The sequence below is a fragment of the Octodon degus genome, unplaced genomic scaffold (assembly GCF_000260255.1).
Source record: "Octodon degus isolate 3935 unplaced genomic scaffold, OctDeg1.0 scaffold00077, whole genome shotgun sequence".
Taxonomy (NCBI): domain Eukaryota; kingdom Metazoa; phylum Chordata; class Mammalia; order Rodentia; family Octodontidae; genus Octodon; species Octodon degus.
Window position 1 is genome coordinate 1566403 of NW_004524653.1, and position 16296 is coordinate 1582698.

Sequence of the window (16296 nt, forward strand, 5' to 3'; positions counted from 1 at the left end):
TTATTTGTCATGATTTTTTCCAAATTTGTAGGTTGCCTTTTCACTTTATTGGTAATTTCTTTTGACATGAAAAAATTTCTCAGTAAGAGCAGATCAAGTGGTTGCTTTGAAATGAGGTCTGCGGCATGTGCTTGGCAGGGAGGCGCATCCACAGCTCCATTAACGCACCAGGGGACTTCTAGTTTCTGTTGTGTAGACTGTATCTTCAAATTTATTATTATTATTTTGTATTTTAGAGAAGGGTCTACAGGGTGTTCAGGGTCTAACTACTAGATCAGACTATATAGTGATCCTCCTGTTTACAGCCTCCCAACAGCTGGGATTACAGGCGCGCACCACCTCGCCCAATCTCAGTGCGGTGTAGGAGCGGGGTTGGCATGGCAGGCCTGGCATGGCAGGCCCAGGGATCCAACTCCCAGCCCCCACACCTGCTTGCAGGCATTTTAATCCACTGAGCTATTTGGCCGGCCCTTCAAATATATTCTTTTGTTGTAGGATGATTTTTAAAATCGGAAACTGACTACACTTAAAAGCTTTTGGGGCTGGGAAGATAGCTTAGTGGAATAAGTGCTTGCCAGGCAAGTGCAAGGTCCTGAGTTCAATCCTCAGTCTCCCCCCCCCCAAAAAAAAAGCTTTTGAAAAAGAGCTTTAAATAAGTTTACACAGGCTGGGGCCAGAAATAAATAAGTTTACACATCTGATTCTCCATTTGTAGCAGTTTTTTCTTATCAATTCCTTAATTGATTGCAGCTGGGCTATAAATTGCCCCTGGGGATATGGTTAGCGCTTGTCACCAGGCTTTCCAGTCATTCAGTATCACATCACAGGTACAGTGCATTTCAGCTTATGAACTTAATGTGTTTTATGATTTGAGGAAGATGGCTGCATTTGTGTTGGTGTGGGCGAGATGGCCCTGGTCATGTTTGTCACTCCACGTGGACTATGTGAACAGAGCAAACTTTTGCCAGATGCTTTTGTTTGCAAAGGGAGGCGGGAGGCGGGAGGCATCTGTGAACTGAGATACTATTGCATTAGCAAAGACTTGACTAAGTTATGAATAAATTGATGGCAACTGCAACATACGTGGGGCGAGCAGAGATCACCAGGCTTGTGTAAGGCAGAGTGGTAGGATCCCCTGCCCCAGCCAAAAGAAGTGTGTCCCTTTTATAGGGATGGGAATAAGGCAGGGGACAATAGGCAGGAAGACTTTGATAATCATCTGTGGTCAGTTGTCTGGCAGTCCTACATCTCAGTGGGCAAAGCCTTTGAAGTGTTCAGTATAAATTTTTAGGTGTCTTCAGATGTCCTGGGACCTGCAAGGTTGTCCTATCTTGTCTCCTTCATGACATCCTGTGCTTGCTGATGACAACTTTGGTACTGAGCCGAGTTCCCTGCGGAGAGCTGAGTTCTCAGCAGACAGTAGAGCTTCCCCTGGCAAGCAGGTTGGAGGTGGCGGGCGAGGAGTCAGGCTGCAGTTGAACCTTACAGGGACCGCTATAAATTGATTCAGTTGATTTGTGTAGACTTACCCATTATTTCTATAATATTTGCTTTAAAACCTGCAAATCATGTTAAAATCTTTGTTGGATAATTTTTCAGAAGAGACGTCTAATACTGTGTTACATAAAATCTAAACCCAGGCTTTCCATGTTTTTTCAACAGTATATCACAGAATTGGCAAATGCCCTGTCTTACTGTCATTCCAAGAGAGTTATTCATAGAGATATTAAACCAGAGAACCTGCTGCTGGGATCAACTGGAGAGTTGAAGATTGCAGATTTTGGGTGGTCGGTACACGCTCCATCCTCCAGGTGTGTAACTTTAGAGGTGACAGTTATACAGTCTAGCAGGAATCCTGAGGGCTAATCATGAAGTAAATAAACTCGAGAGTAGATTTTACGCTGAGTTAGGGCAGGTGACTCACCCAGAAATACGTTGGAATATTTTAGGCCTGATAATAAATTAATAGCAGCATTTTATTTGTGAGTGCTTCTGGCCGTGCATGGTGCTCTAGGCCCGGGTTAAAGACGCTTGATGCCCTTGGAGGTTAGTGATGTGGATGCAAAGTCAACAGATAGAGTGAGTACGTGACAGTTACAGTGGATTGCTGGTGGGCTGGAGACTGGTTTTCTTCATGGATAAGAAGACGGGAAAAGATCCTGAGAACAGCAGTACAAAAATCCACAGTATGGCCTTTTAGAGTACATCCTTTGGAGAATTCTGGAAACGAAATGGGTTTGGCTGGAGCTTGAGATGTGGCTGGAGAATCTGACCAACTCTTGCCTCGAGTGGGACAGTTCTCCCTTGTTGTCACCTCCCTGCCCCACCACACACAGCTGCGGCAGTGGCATCAACATAATGAAACTAATCTTTCCAAACAAGAGCTAAGATACTCTGTACAGTTTTACATTTAATTTGGGTTAAAGTAAGCTTTAAAGTCGAGCATGGTGTCGCATGCCTGTAATCGTAGCACTCAGAAGGCTGAGGCAAGAGGATCCTTGGTAGTTCGAGACCAGCCTGGGCTGCAAAGTGAGCTCAAGGCCAGGCTGAACTGCATAGCGAGACCCTGTCTCAGAAAGACAAGGAAAAAAAAAAGCTTTAGTGCTCTGTGGGGCGGGGGGTAAGGGCATTTTAAAGCAATTTGGTTAGGGCTTGTTGACTTAAAAATTATCACTGGAAGAATTTTTTTTTTAAATAGTTTTAAAATATATATATTTCCTAAAATAGGTAGGTGATTTGGGGAAGATGCTTTCTTTGATGTTTGCTGCTATCTTTTGTTTCCTGCAAAGCACTCTTTATTTCACTGGTTGCCATCATTGGGAGCCCTTATGTAAGACAAACAACAGAACATTGTGGGCTTTGTGGGGCTGCTCCGTTGCAGGAGGTGACTTTTCAGTGGCGTAGCGGTGTCATCGTATTTTCTTGAAGAGGTCATTTCTATGTTTGTGTCTGCTTCACCCCTGAATGTTAATCACCTTAGTAGCTTCCTGGTTTAGAACCCCTGGAGAAGTTAGGTGTATTCAGAAGTCTTTCCTCGCCCTGGGACACGGCGTGGCCGAGAGGGGCCTCCAGAGGTCTGGGCCTCAGCGTCAGGATGCTCCTGGCAGACGTGTGCCGCTCTGAGCTTGCTTCCAACCTTTGAAATGCCGAGTTGGAGCTGGTGGGAGCATGCCGCCGGCCTTGGCAGGGACCCCACTCCACAGTTCTCAACCCTGAGCTCCATGGACATTGAAAATGAGTGTATTTTTATGCTGCTGTAGCCAGCTCCCCGCTGTGCTGTGATCTGGTCCTTGTTTCGGGGCAGTGAAGTTCGAAGCCAGGAACACAGCACCGAGCAGGCGGTGGGGAATGACTGTGAGTATGCTTAACAGAAGGCAGCAGAGGAAAACCTCCCCACCTGTCAGGGCGGGGCTCGGCAACCTGGACCCTGGAGAGCTAAGTCCTCTGGCTTTCACAGTTTTGGTGCAGGTGAGGTCAGCTTTGATGTTGGTGGTCTCCCATTATTTAGGGACCTGTTCTTTGTCCCTTGCATTCCATTGGGGCTTGCGTGTTTGCTTCAAAAGTCAGTTATTTGGACTCTCTGTTAAGGTAACCCACTGAAGCCCCACCTTTAGCTTACGTTAGGTGAACTGTCTAGGACCTCTGGCCTGCCTGCCCGACTTCCTGGCTTTGGTGCGTCTATTGCTGTGATACTTTGTCCTTAAGCCCTACAATGTGCATGCCTTGCAAGTAAGATATTCCACCTTCCTATGACAGCTAACAGCTTTGGGAATATCTAGCATTTGCGCCTGCTCCTATTGCCCCTGTGGCCCATGCCATTTCATAGGTGTTTTTAAATCCCGGGCGAGGTCCATGCGTTGGCATTGTACTGTGCTCTGGTCTCTACCTAGACTAGTCTCTACATTTTAAAATAAATTTTTCTGACTGTGGTGTCACTTGGTGTCATCATAGAACTTTAAATTGTATTTATAGAGAGCACTGCCTGGGAGCTTTTCTAGCAAAATGATTTCAAGCTCTGGATTATCCGGAGGCCCTGGAGTCAGACAGACTTGGAGGGAGGCCTGGTTGGTAGCTGTGTGATCTTACACATTTCCTCTAGTCGGCTTCCTAGCTAAAACTGGGGATTATACAGTATCCGCTTCCCTGCCGGACCTGGCCGGGGTACACTCGGCCCTTGTTGGCAGCGTAACTCCCGGTGGCTGTTGCAGTGACAGCAGCACGGGTCAGCCCGAGCCTGCCTTTTAGGAGGACCACTCTGTGTGGCACCCTGGACTACCTGCCGCCCGAGATGATCGAGGGCCGGATGCATGATGAGAAGGTGGACCTGTGGAGCCTGGGAGTCCTTTGCTATGAGTTTTTGGTCGGGAACCCTCCCTTTGAGGCGCACACTCACCAAGAGACCTACAAAAGGATATCACGGGTAAGACGACACTGCTAGGGGCCTGCTGTGCTCTTAGCGTTCTTCCCTCATGGCAGAGGCGACTTTAAACGTGAAGGGAATCTTGAAACTTCTATTTCCTCACACCACGAGGATGGGATTGGGAAGCATGGCCTGTTCCCAGTTAGAACCTGCAGGACTTAACTTAGCCTTCCAATGGCAGCTGCAGGGTATGTGCGCCCAGCCAGGGCTGCCGCAGCCAGTTATTTTGCTTGCTTTCAAGTTTTTCAAAGACTTACCGCCTCAAGGACAGCTCTGCTCAGTGCTGGACCATGACTGATTCTTCCTGCGCTCCCTATCCGGGACCTCCTGGCGTACACAGGGGAAGTGCTGCCTAGCAGGGTAGGCAAGGCTGTGTAGCCCGCTGTGGGATGGCCCGCTACCTGTCTTTTGCACTTCTTCCTACAACCCTGTATGAGTGGCTGTTTTACTCCAAGACCAGGTGGTGATGGGGACCCCAGTGTCTCCCAGCCCACTAACGTAAAGCTTACGTCTTCCAAAGCTCCTCGGCGCTACGCCATCCCTACGGTCTGACCCAGAGTTTGGCAACATTTCAGCTGCACATTAAGTGAAGGTGTGAATATTTATACAGTATGGTCTCACTTACTTGTGTTTTGTGCCTTTTTGTTACTTGTACTCCAGGTTGAATATACTTTCCCTGACTTTGTGACAGAGGGAGCCCGGGACTTCATTTCGAGGCTGCTCAAGCATAATCCAAGCCAGAGGCCAACTCTTAGTGAAGTGCTTGAACACCCCTGGATCACAGCAAATTCCACCAAGCCATCACCTTGCCAGAAAAGCCAAGCAGCAGCCATCAAGTCATCTTAGTCACGTAAAGGGCGGGGTCCTTGGAGCAGGGCTGCTGTGGAACCTTTGGGGACGTGACGACTCCTGCTCCGCGCACAGGCCACAGAGGTGTTACTTCTCGCCCTGAGCCTGCAGCACCCTGGCCCCTGTTCACAAAGCTCCCCTGCAGTAAACGTGACACTCTGTGAAGGGGCCTCAAGAATCATGCTGCTTTGACCAGGTCCATACACGGAGGCGGGACTCAGCGGCAGCCATATGCACAGCCCCTGCCGGGGTCCTTGTGGGAGAATTCAGAGTCTGGTTGTCAGGAAAGTGACCACTTTCCTCTGACTGAATCAGCGAGTGCGCTACACAGTAACCTTCAAGAACTTGAGTGTGTGTGTAACTTATTGTGTGGTCAGACCTGGGAAAGGAGTTGGAATGAATATGAGTATTTTAAATATTGAAGCTTTCTGTATGGTGTCCTTTCTGTGCATCCCGCTGCAATGCTCTCATTGTTCATTGACCCTGTTAAGCCTGACCGGGTCTCTGGCCGTCCTTAACCACTATGAAATAGAACACATGCTCTACCTCTGTCTCAGGAATTGCATGGGATACACAAGCGACCCGACATCTCGGAACTTTTTCTAAATGTTTAGGGCTTTTTATTGCATTGGAGTTATGGCATGTGTGTAAACCTGTTAAATGCATAAATAAATATACTGATCTACCTGGAGTACAGGGGTAGTTATGTCCACGAGCTGTCTTCTGAGCATGGGCAGATCTGACGTTCCCCTGGTCTGCTGGATGTGCTCCTAATATGTGAAGCTGATAGCTGCCAGTATCACTTGTGTGTCAGCGAAAGGATGAATTCAGAAGTAGAAAGCCTGGGGAGATAGCTCGGCGGTCTAAGCGGCTGCCTGGCAAGTGCACGGTCCTGAACTTGATCCCCGGTACGACATGCTGTGCCGGCCACCAAGACCAGGCATGGTGGCGCATGCAAGTAATCCCAGCACTGGGGAGGCTGAGGCAGGAGGATCACTAGAAGTCCAAGCTGTGTAGCAAGACCCTGTACCAAATAATTTTTTTAAGCAGACAAACAGGTTTTCCTAGCTCATAGTGCAACAGACTGTAGAGGTCAGCTATGTCAAAAGAGAAAACTGGCTAACTTGAAGAAACTTCTAGGTCGGGGAGATAGCTCAGTAGAATAAATGCTTGCCTGGCAAGCACAAGGGCCCGAGTTCAATCTCCAGTTCCACCCCTCCACCCTCCAGAAAAGAAACTTCTATGTCCAAGCCACAAAGCAGTCAAACATAAAACAACTCAAACTTCAGTGCCCCTTGGGACAGGCGAGCCTTTACTTCCCAGTCTTGTGCTGAGCCTACTTTTGTGGTCCTGAAGTATGCATATCTCAAGGATCGTCCAGGATCCTGTCCGCTAGAGCGACAGGACTGTAGTGACAATAGGCTGGCACACTTTGTTGGGCAAAGTCCTGCTCAGGGAAGGAAAGACCTCATGGTGCCATGCCTGGCAAGGACCTCACAGCTGCTACTCGTGTAACTGGCAGCAAGGATGGCTTATGTTAGGTGGTTTATATCCAGATGTCCTCCCAAAGTCCCATGCGCCCGAAGGTGGGGCCGTCAAAGGCAGTGCGTGATGGGGTGGTACAGGGGATGCACTGCTGGAAAACAGCACCGCTGGTGTAGAAGGGAGTGTGCGCTTCCTGCGTGCCCAGGTGAGCCGGCTGTTCCTCTGCCAGCTCCTGGGCCTTCCCATCTGGCCTTGGAGCCAGCCGGCTCTCACTGAAACAGGAGCCACGATGCAGCTTTTAGCTGCAGGTGTGCCAGTGGCAACAACAGTGGCCAAGACTCTGGAGGAGTAAGAAAAACATAACCAACTTTATACAGATGTTTATTTCCCTTAAAATGCTCACCTTGTCTATTAAAAAATTAGAGGCAAACTGGTTTACATTTTGAAAATAGATCATACACCTAGTTCCATTAAAAACAACGTAAATACAAGCTGTCTGAATATCTTGCTGGTAAATTCAGATCATACGTTAGTTCCCTGGTCCTTTGTCCTTAGCGTGTCACTATGATTTTTTCTGCTTTGGGGTCCGGCTGAGAGCGTCGTGACACAGTTGCTTGGTGTGAAGTCACTCCTGCCCAGGGGGGTCGAGCTGTAAGCCCCTGAGCTGCAGGCTTTCAGTCAGCATCTTTGCATAGGCGTTCTGTGCTGGCATGTGTGGGGGATGGGAGCCCAGCATGGACAATCACTGTGTAACTAAGAGGTGGGAAAGTTCTGCCCAGTCCAAGTAAAAAGATGGAACCGGTGTCATCAGGCATACAGCGTGAACTGTATACAGCATGACAATGTCCTGGGAATTGGAGCCCAGAAAGGCAGTTCCAGCTATAAACCTGTAAAAAGCTTTCGGCCGTGTACCAGCAGGTTTAAAAGAAAATAGTTCCGCTTCAAGGTCATCTTGCAAATGGAGAATCTGTCCCACAAAGATCCTTTTAACTGTTGAGATAACCCAGTGGCAATGATAATTAGGGTTTAACTAGCGGGCACAGCCGGAGCTTAGTAGGTGGTTCCTTTAGGTTTCTAATTGTCACAGAAATAATTTTAAAGATAGAATTACAAGCCAGGAAGATAAACATGACCCCCTCAGCCCTCGGGAAGGCAGAAATGCTGGATCAGCTGAGTGTAGAAGGCTAGGACAAGGCTCAACGCACTGCTGAGGAGGCAGGCGGAGGGGTGGGTCTCTGCTTGAATTCTCACCTCCCCGACACACTTGCCCTTTGTGGGGTGACAGTGGCTTGGGAGACAGCTTCCACCTGCCAGTCTCCTTTTCTTCCCGGCCTGGATAGTCTCTCATGGCTGTCTTCCATTTATAACAAATGCTACTAGTTTTTCTTTCTGGGAAGTCACGCCAATCTTCACGTATATAATTTTGGCTCAGTTTAGAAGCACGAGTAGTGACACGATGTAAACATTGTGACAACTCTGGAATGTCTGAAGTTTGAAACAAGAGTTAAAGATTGTCCAAGAAGGGCTAGGATTGTTTTAGCTCTTCCTTTCTGCGGCATGCATGCTGACGGCGAGAGCCACATTACCACTGGGCAAGGTTTTCATATTTCACGTCAACAGAGACAAGTGACCCAACTTCAATGAAATTTCAGAAAAAACATCTCAAGCTCAAAGATGTCCAGATTGGAAGGTTTAGGGGCCAAAGAAATACTTGTTTTTCTTTCCCCAGAGCAAGGGCAGTGAATGTCAGAGGGCTGGTGCTAATTTACTTATGATCACGTGTGGCTAACTTCTGCTTCATTAATTGGAGCACCGGCAGCTATTTTACCGAATATTGCACATTAAGCTGCAGGCTGCTGACAACAAACCAGTGGAAAGGGAATCGTAAAAGCAGCTAAATGAATCCTTGGCTTAAAAGAACTTGCGCATGGGGAACCCTCGGGGGCTTTTGCAGACGGGACCTCACCTTGGATCTTCCAGAAAGAGCATGTAAGTGGGCTGTCCAAGTCGGAGATGTTACCTCCTTTATGAGGCTGACACTTCAGAGTATGTGCATAGCCCTACGCTGAATGGTGGGAAAACTTACCAACCCCAAATTATAATTATTCAAAGCCTGATTTTTGGTGCAAAGGTAAACTTTATCCACGAGAACATAGCAATTAGCTCCCTGCTTCCACTCAGAAAAACCCACAAGCCTGATCAGTCCACATGGTACACTCTCAAGCTAGGTTTTCAGTGCCTGCAAATCCTCAAGGTTTTGCAGCTGGAGGCTTAAAAAGTCCCACTTTCCGAAGGTATCTGACAAGGAAGGGCACAGAGACCAGGGTGATGCTGATTCGCACGGGCGCAAACAGCTTGTGGATTGCGTAGGCCACCACGAAGGTGCTCGTGCCTGCTGCCATTTTCGACTGCACCAGCGACTCTTTAAATCCGAGTTTAAGCAGGATTGCAGACATGTCTACGCCACTGGGAGGGAAAGGGGCGAAGAAAACAATTACTTAGCCATGGACTACGGAATCAGTTTGGCTATAAGATCTACATATTATAAAAGTATCTGCATGAACAGTCTTAGTAAAAAATTCTCGTTTCTAGGGCATCTTCTACGGCAGTAAAAACCAAGTCTTTATTACTGTTCAAGAGCTCACCTTGAAACAACCATGTAAAACAGGCCCAGGGAGATTAACGAGATCCCAACATGCAGTGACACACCAACGGCTCCGTACTCTTGGAAAACCTTCTTCAGCTGCTGTGCCTTGCTCTGCTTGCTCTCGGGGCTGCCGGCCTTGCTGCCTGAGGTCTCGGCGATTCTGCTGGGCTCCTGTGCAGAAGCCAAAGGGGGCGCCAGGTCGGTGGTCTTCGCCAGCTTTTACACTCATACACACACGTCTTTCTACTGTCTTTTGGAGAAATGGGCTCACTGTGCAGTTCAGGCTGGCCTTAAACTCACTCTATAGCCCAGGCTGGCCTCGAACTTGCAGCCATCCTCCTGCCTCAGCCTCCTGAGTGCTGGGATGATGGGTGTGCACCACCACACCCAGCTTCATGCACATTTTGCTACCCAGTGAGAGGCCAGTTTGCCAATCGGGACAAGGCCCACTTCTCACCCTGGTATGACCAAAGGCTAGGCAGTACGTACGGCCGGCACAAAGGCGGCCTCAGACGTGGCCAGGAACAGGTCCTCAGAACCCCTGACTGTCAAAATGCTTTTGAGCTCACATTGGCGAAAGTATTCTGCAGATGTGGTTAAGGCTCTGCAGGTGGGGAGCTTGTTCTGGATTACTTTGGTGGGCTCAACAGAGGTTCTTACAAGGACAAGGAAGGGAGCAGAAGCACACACAGCGACCTGAAGACCCAGCACTGCGGGTGTATGCAGGTGAGGGCCCCGGCCAGGGAATCAGGCAGCCTCCAGAATGGACTCACTCCCGCAGCATGAAGGAGGACCCAGCCAGGCTGATCCCTGCTGTACCCCAGGGAGACTCAGGCTGGCCTTCTGCCTCCTGGGGCTTGTGGGATAACCATGTGGCCATGTGTTCGAGGAGCAGGCCTGACTGAAACCCCAGGCTCGTTTGCTTGCAGGCAGGAGCGATCCTCCAAGGAGCATTTCCCTGAGCCAGGCAGCCCCCTGCTGCGTTTTCTCCACCTGCTCCTCCTTCCACTTAACTGTGACTGCGTCTCCCACTTCCCAGAGGGGTGGCACCAGCGTGGCCCAAAGTCAGCAAAACCAGACCTAGGCTGCCTGCGGCATGAGCACACAACCCACGCTATGTGCTACTGAAGATGGAGGTGGCGCAGCCCCACGGGGAGCGAAAGCTATGGTGTCACACTGCCTTCAGGATTCAGATTTATTCAGTGGAGGACCAATTCCTGGACAACGCGCTGACTGGGATTGTACAGAAATAGTTATGTGTGGCATTTACTACTGACCTGTTATCATTCAGGGATCACTACCTGAGCCTGAAATGTTTGGAAAAAACAATAACAACAAAGCTATCCAACTATACTTGGACTAAAAACCTCAAGAGGACATTTATTTATTTATTTATTTATTTATCCTTTTGAGACAGGGTCTCACTATGCAGTTCAGGCTGGCTTTCAACTCCCTTTGTAGCCCAGGCTGGCCCTGAACTCACAGCAAGCCTCTTGCCTCAGCTGCAAATTTTGGTTTTCAGGTCTTGCATGTAATCCAGGCTGGTCTTGAACTCATGGCAATCCTCCTGCCTTAGCCTCCTAAGTGGTGATATCGCAGGTGTGGGGCTCCACACTGTTGGGAGCCCTGGAAGCTAGAAAACTGGTCAAATGTGTGAGTGGGACTAGGCCTCAGTGCCTAAACAGGCCACCTGACTGGTTAATGTCAGCTGTTAGTCACTAGGCAACCTTGTGTCACAGGTTGTTAACCTTGCAAAGGCATAAACATCCATATTGTTCACGGGGTTGTCTTGCCAACCAGGCAGGAGTCACCACCTAACCCAACTTTTGTCTTCTTGTCTGTCTTTTCCTCAGTCCTGCTGCCATTTCTCCCTGGGTAGAACGGACCACACGGAGACCCACAAATCCCTACGCCACACCTGGCTTTGAGCATCTCTAACTACAAGATTTAGGAGGGTGCTTGGTGTTCGTCTCAGGAGGGGGCGAGGACCTGCGTACAGGAGGGCTCCAGTTACTGGTCCTGCAACTGGATGGCTTCTTCCCTGAGCCATCTTGTGCAAAGGCAAAGGGAAGGGACATGCTGGAAGACCAGGAGATGGTGTCAGGCCACCCGGAAGACAGACTACAGGGTGTCCCAGCAAGCAGCAGCCTTCATACTGACCAGCTTCGCTTGCACAACTACACGTCCTCCTGACCTGCTGCCACAGGCAGCGGGCACATCTGATACGTGATGCTGCATTTCTGGCTAATATGGCTCGCATGGTGTCCCCATCTGGGACACTGAGGAGAGAGGGCCTGGAGAGTTTTTCTCCGTGTACCTGTATCCATGTGCCCAAAACTCATTTTACAGGCCAGGGATTTGTCATTGGCTCACCATCGGACTGTGAGGCTACAGCCAGAGCTGTCAGGGGCCCAGCTACCTGCCCTGTGTCACAGGGCACATTCTTGGGGCTGGCTTCCCTCCTGCTCATATGGGCTGGGGACAAGGGTCCTCCTACTGCTTTTCTTTGCATATTTCAAATAGAAACGTGAATATGTCCTCCTCCACTGCTTTGACGCCTAAATGAATACCACCTTAGCGATATCTTCCTGAGCCACCTTCTTTCGAGCGAACAGGAACACTGGGGGGGCTGAGGCAGGAGGAGCTCTTTGAATTCAAGGCCCACCTAGGCTACACAGTGAGTTCACGGCCAGGCTGAATTACACAGGGAGAGCCTGTCTCAAAAACAAAAGCAAAACCAAATAAGCTCCAGGACATTGTCCCTCGAGGTTTATTCTGCCACAGTCTTGTTGTACACGCTGCTGCTTATGTAGCTGGAAATCTGGAGGCCTTTTTATTTTTCTTTCATGGCCGGAAAGCCATTTGCCAAACCAGTGAGTGTAAACAAAAGGGCCTTCAGCAGAGACAGCTACACCGCTCTGTAAATAGACAGAGGCTGCATAATTGACTTAGCCGGGGCCAAATGTCAAGGGTGGGAAGTGAAAGGGACTGTGGTCATCAGCCAACCGCAGGGTTTGGCTCGGGAAGGGTCCTCTGCCCTCCCATCAGCTCTGGCAGCTGGTCCCTCTGCAACGACAGGAGGGTGGGGCTTGTTTATCAGAGAGAGCCCAGCTCTCAGCAGTCATTGTAGCTGGGGCCCAGGGCTGCCAGAGGCAAAGGAGGTGATGACAGTTGTCTCTATCCCCAACCCCAGCTGGGACAATAGCGTCCTTCAGGAATGGCTGGCTACTCTTGAAGAGCATGGGGGGCACCGGGAGCCACACACTTGTCTTCCCCAGTCTCGAGGGGATAAAAGAGGGTGAACCAGAGGAACTAGAGTGGGACTTGCAAGCAGTAGGAATTTGCACACATTCATTTCTCCATGGGATAGGAGTAGGGACCTACAATATGTGTGGTCCCTCTTCCCTGGCCCACTGAGTAAAGCACCAAGAGCTTTACAGAGTCAGGGCAGGAGGGCCAGAAAAAGGAACCAGCCGTCAGGCTCATCTTTCACAGAAATTCTTGTTTTCATTCACTTAATAATTAATAAATGGCACTTATACTGTACCAGGCAATGTTCTATGTGTTCTGGAAATACTAGCTTATCTAATCCTCCCAGCAGTCTGGAAGAGGCCTGACGGATACCCCACTTACCAGAGGAGGGTTCCAGGAGACCAGAGGGGAGTGTGCAGGGACTAACTGTCGGAGCGGGACCTAATTCTGCTGGGGCTGTTTCCAAGGACTTTGCTTTTAACAACTCTGTTCCTCAAGCAGTCTCGTCTTTCCTGAGCCAGGAACTGCTGTAAGTGTGGGGATGGAGCGAAGAAGAGAACTTGGCAAAACCTCCAGGAGCCCTGGGGTGGGGGCAGCAGGGACAACAGACAGAAAAGTGAGCTACAGGGTGGCAGGGGGGAGGAGGGCCATGGAGGACCACCAAGCAGGACAAGGGAGGGAGCTTAAATACCGGGAGTCATGCTGTAACCCCTGTAGTCAGGAGGCTGAGGCAGGAAGACCACTGTGGGTTGGAGGCCAGGTGAACTGCACAGTGAGTTCAAATCTAGCCCAAACTACACAGGGAGACCTTGTTTAACTAAATAAGGGAAGCCAGAACTGCAGGCAGGTACTGGCGCAAGCCAGCCACCTCCTCTCCCTGGTGGCCTGGGAAGTGTTTTCTCAGGGCCACGAGGATCTTCATTCTCAAGTCCTGGTAGGTTCCGATCCCACCCTATTTTGTCAGAGTGCAGGGAAAACAAGGGCAGCTCACAGGTCCCCGGAACTGTATGTACTTAGTAGGACTGCAACTGCTAACATTACTGAGGATGTACTGTGTGTCCTGTGTAAACATCTTGTTTTTACAATGCTACATGTGATTAGGGCCATCCCATTTTACAGATGAGGAAACTGAGGCACAGAAGAGTGAGCACGCTTGATCAAGGCTACATAACTCGAGTAAGAAACAGATAGGGGGAATCTAATATGCTCACCCCCCCCCATCCCCACTGTCACATTGGGCCTGGCCTGGGCACTGGGTTATCCTAGATGACAGAAGAGACAAGCAAGACAGGGGCCATTCCAGAGGATGAAAACAGCCCACTAAACACTCCTGGGGTTCAGGGGATCCCACTGGGAGCGTTCAAGGCTTCGCTGATGGTGGTGGGGGGCTTCCTGGGAAGGAAGGGCAGGGCTGGGCCCTGGAGACACAGCTGGAGCCTGAACGGGTGAGGATGTGACGGTGCTGTGTGTTTCTGTCTGTGCGGGGGTGGGGGTGGGGAGTCTGGTGAGGGCATGGGCCAAACCCCTCTGCCACCCACGAAAATCTACAGAAGTTCAGGCAATGGGCCCCCACGTGGCGCCCATCGCCGGCCTGCAGTGGCCAGCCTGTCCATCTCCCAACTCCTGCCTATGGCTGCCATTCCTAGACCTCTCTGCAAGGTCAGGCGGCAGGCTGGAGGCTCCCAGGTCACGGACTGGCTGGTGCACGAGGCCCCATTCAAATGGACTGCACCCTCCTTTCCGGGCCCGCAGGCCCCGAGGGTCCTCACGGGTCAGGCCTGTGCCCCCGGCTTTCTGTAGATCCATTAGGATGGCAACAACAAAAAACTAATGTTTAAGAAAAGCTGTACTGCAGCTCCGAAGGGAAGCTAGCTCTCCCTCAGCACTCGCTCAAGGCCACCGAAATGCAATGCAATCCGGAGCAGCACAGCAAGATCTGCGAGTCGGATGGGGTGGGCGGAGCAGCGGCCGCGCCGAGGGACGCGAAACCGGCTTCGCCCGGCCCAGGGCGGGGGCCCGAGCCGGCATCAAAGGGGACCGCGTGGAAGGCCTGCGAGCAAGTTCCGAGCGAGCTCCGGTCCGCAGGATTCCCCCGGCTTTATCACTGCCCCGGCGACGCTCTGGAAAGGGGGCTCTGTGACCTTGGGCAACGCACCGGCCACCCCCGAGCCTCAGTTTCCCCGGCCGTCTTAGGACGATCCCTTTCTGGTGTGTAGGGATTTGGGGACTGGGCAAAGCTGCCCTGGCTGCGGAGCGACCCAGGGCCTGCTCGGCGAACCTGGGGGTCAGAGGTCAGAGTGAGGGTCAGAGGTCGGGGTGGGGGTGGAGTGGTTTACCTGGTGGCTGCGGAAGTTCCCGCGAGCCATGTAGAGCAGCCGTGCGTCTGGGCCGGGCCGGAACTGGACCTGGGCTAGGGGCGGCGGGGCGCAGGGGACGACGGCACCCAGGAGGCAGGTGGCGCGGGGGCAGAGCCGGGCTCCCACCTTGCCCGCCGGGCCCAGCAGCGCCAGGAGCCCAGCCATGGTATGCAGCGAGGCGCTGCTGCCCTCCCAGAGCCGGCGTGGGGTGGGCGGGGCCTGGCGCGCGCCCTGCCTGGCCACGCCCCCGCCCTCCCTGGAGCCCGGCTCGGGTGGGCGGGGCCGCAGGCGCGCGCAACCTCTTGGCCCCACCCGCTAGCTCCGCCCCCTCCCCGGAGGAGTTGCGCGCGCACTCAGGGTCGGTCCCTTTGGAGGGCGAGTTCTGGCTCCTTTCGGCCTCGGCCTTGGAACTCCAAACCGCGTAGGGTGGCTCGTCGGGTGTTGCCCTCTGTGCGCGCCAACGTGGGCCTAGGGCTGCGCTGGTGAAAGAAACCTGAAACCTGAAAACTACAGATTTGTTTGCAAGTTAGCCCCCAAGAAAAAAAGAAATACAGAAACTGACAGTCATCCGTCTTAGAGAATCCCTGTCTCAAAAAGAGGGTAGAGGGCCGGCCAAATAGCTCAGCGGATTGAAGCGACTGCAAGCGGGCGCAGGGTCTAGGGGTTCGATCCCTGGGCCTGCCGGGTGACTGGGTGTGGTGGTGCGCATCTGTAATCCCAGCTCTTGGGAGGCTGTAAACAGGCGGATCACTATGAGTCCAATCTAGTACTGAGGCCCCGAACACCCTGTAGACCCTTCCCTAAAATACAAAAGGAAAAAAAAAGAAAGAAAAGAAAAGAGGGTAGAACTGTAACTCAGGGCAAAGGCTCTGGTTCAATCCCTCTCCCAAATGACACAAGACAAAAGATGAACGCGCTAACCAGCAACTTCAAGACGTCGAAGTTCACAGCCGGTTCCTTCCTCTTCACAGCGTCACACCCAGAAGCTGGGAACCATCGCGTGCACTGGCTGGTAGTGGACACAGCCGGGGGCAGCTGCTGCGGACGCGTGGCGGGCGCGACCCAGCCCGGCGAGGACGGCGTGACTGCGATCCGCCCAGCGCAGCTGCGGAGAGCTAAAGCGCGGGGGCTGCCCGGGGCTGGGCTGGGCGCTGGCCGGGGGAGGCAGGGGGCCGCTGGGCAGTGGCCGAGTCCTTGCGCTTAACACCGCCAATGTTTCGTTTTGTTTTATTTTATTATTATTGTTTTGGGGGAAGGGTCTACAGGGTGTTCAGGGTCTCACTACT

At 51.5% G+C, this 16296-nt stretch overlaps 2 protein-coding genes across 2 annotated transcripts in view; one reads left to right on the plus strand and one right to left on the minus strand.

Annotated features, from left to right (window-relative positions):
• The window catches only part of Aurka (aurora kinase A), a 36307-nt gene extending 30991 nt beyond the window's left edge, over positions 1-5316 (plus strand). Inside the window, exons 4-6 of the mRNA XM_023720726.1 lie at positions 1663-1811; positions 4246-4420; positions 5081-5316. Of these exons, the coding sequence (XP_023576494.1) occupies positions 1663-1811; positions 4246-4420; positions 5081-5266 (510 nt within the window). The 3' untranslated portion in view covers positions 5267-5316. The remainder of the gene's footprint in view (positions 1-1662; positions 1812-4245; positions 4421-5080) is intronic.
• A 2246-nt stretch (positions 5317-7562) lies between these two features.
• Fam210b (family with sequence similarity 210 member B) lies at positions 7563-15220 on the minus strand. Its single transcript, XM_004636014.2, has 3 exons — positions 14990-15220; positions 9400-9572; positions 7563-9220 (listed from the first exon to the last, which is right to left on the minus strand). The coding sequence occupies exons 1-3, from the start codon at positions 15173-15175 to the stop codon at positions 9004-9006; spliced, it is 576 nt and encodes a 191-aa protein (XP_004636071.1). The 5' UTR covers positions 15176-15220; the 3' UTR covers positions 7563-9003.
• Between the last annotated feature and the right edge of the window lie 1076 nt (positions 15221-16296).

What these genes read in the sequence shown, in the direction of transcription:
- Fam210b (XM_004636014.2), bottom strand. Translation starts at nt 15,175, where the DNA reads ATGGCTGGGCTCCTGGCGCTGCTGGGCCCGGCGGGCAAGGTGGGAGCC. An exon ending in GGAACTTCCGCAGCCACCAG is followed by an intron (nt 9,573 to 14,989) that starts GTAAACCACTCC and finishes GCTTCTGCACAG; the next exon opens with GAGCCCAGCAGAATCGCCGA. An exon ending in TTTTACATGGTTGTTTCAAG is followed by an intron (nt 9,221 to 9,399) that starts GTGAGCTCTTGA and finishes TTTCCCTCCCAG; the next exon opens with TGGCGTAGACATGTCTGCAA.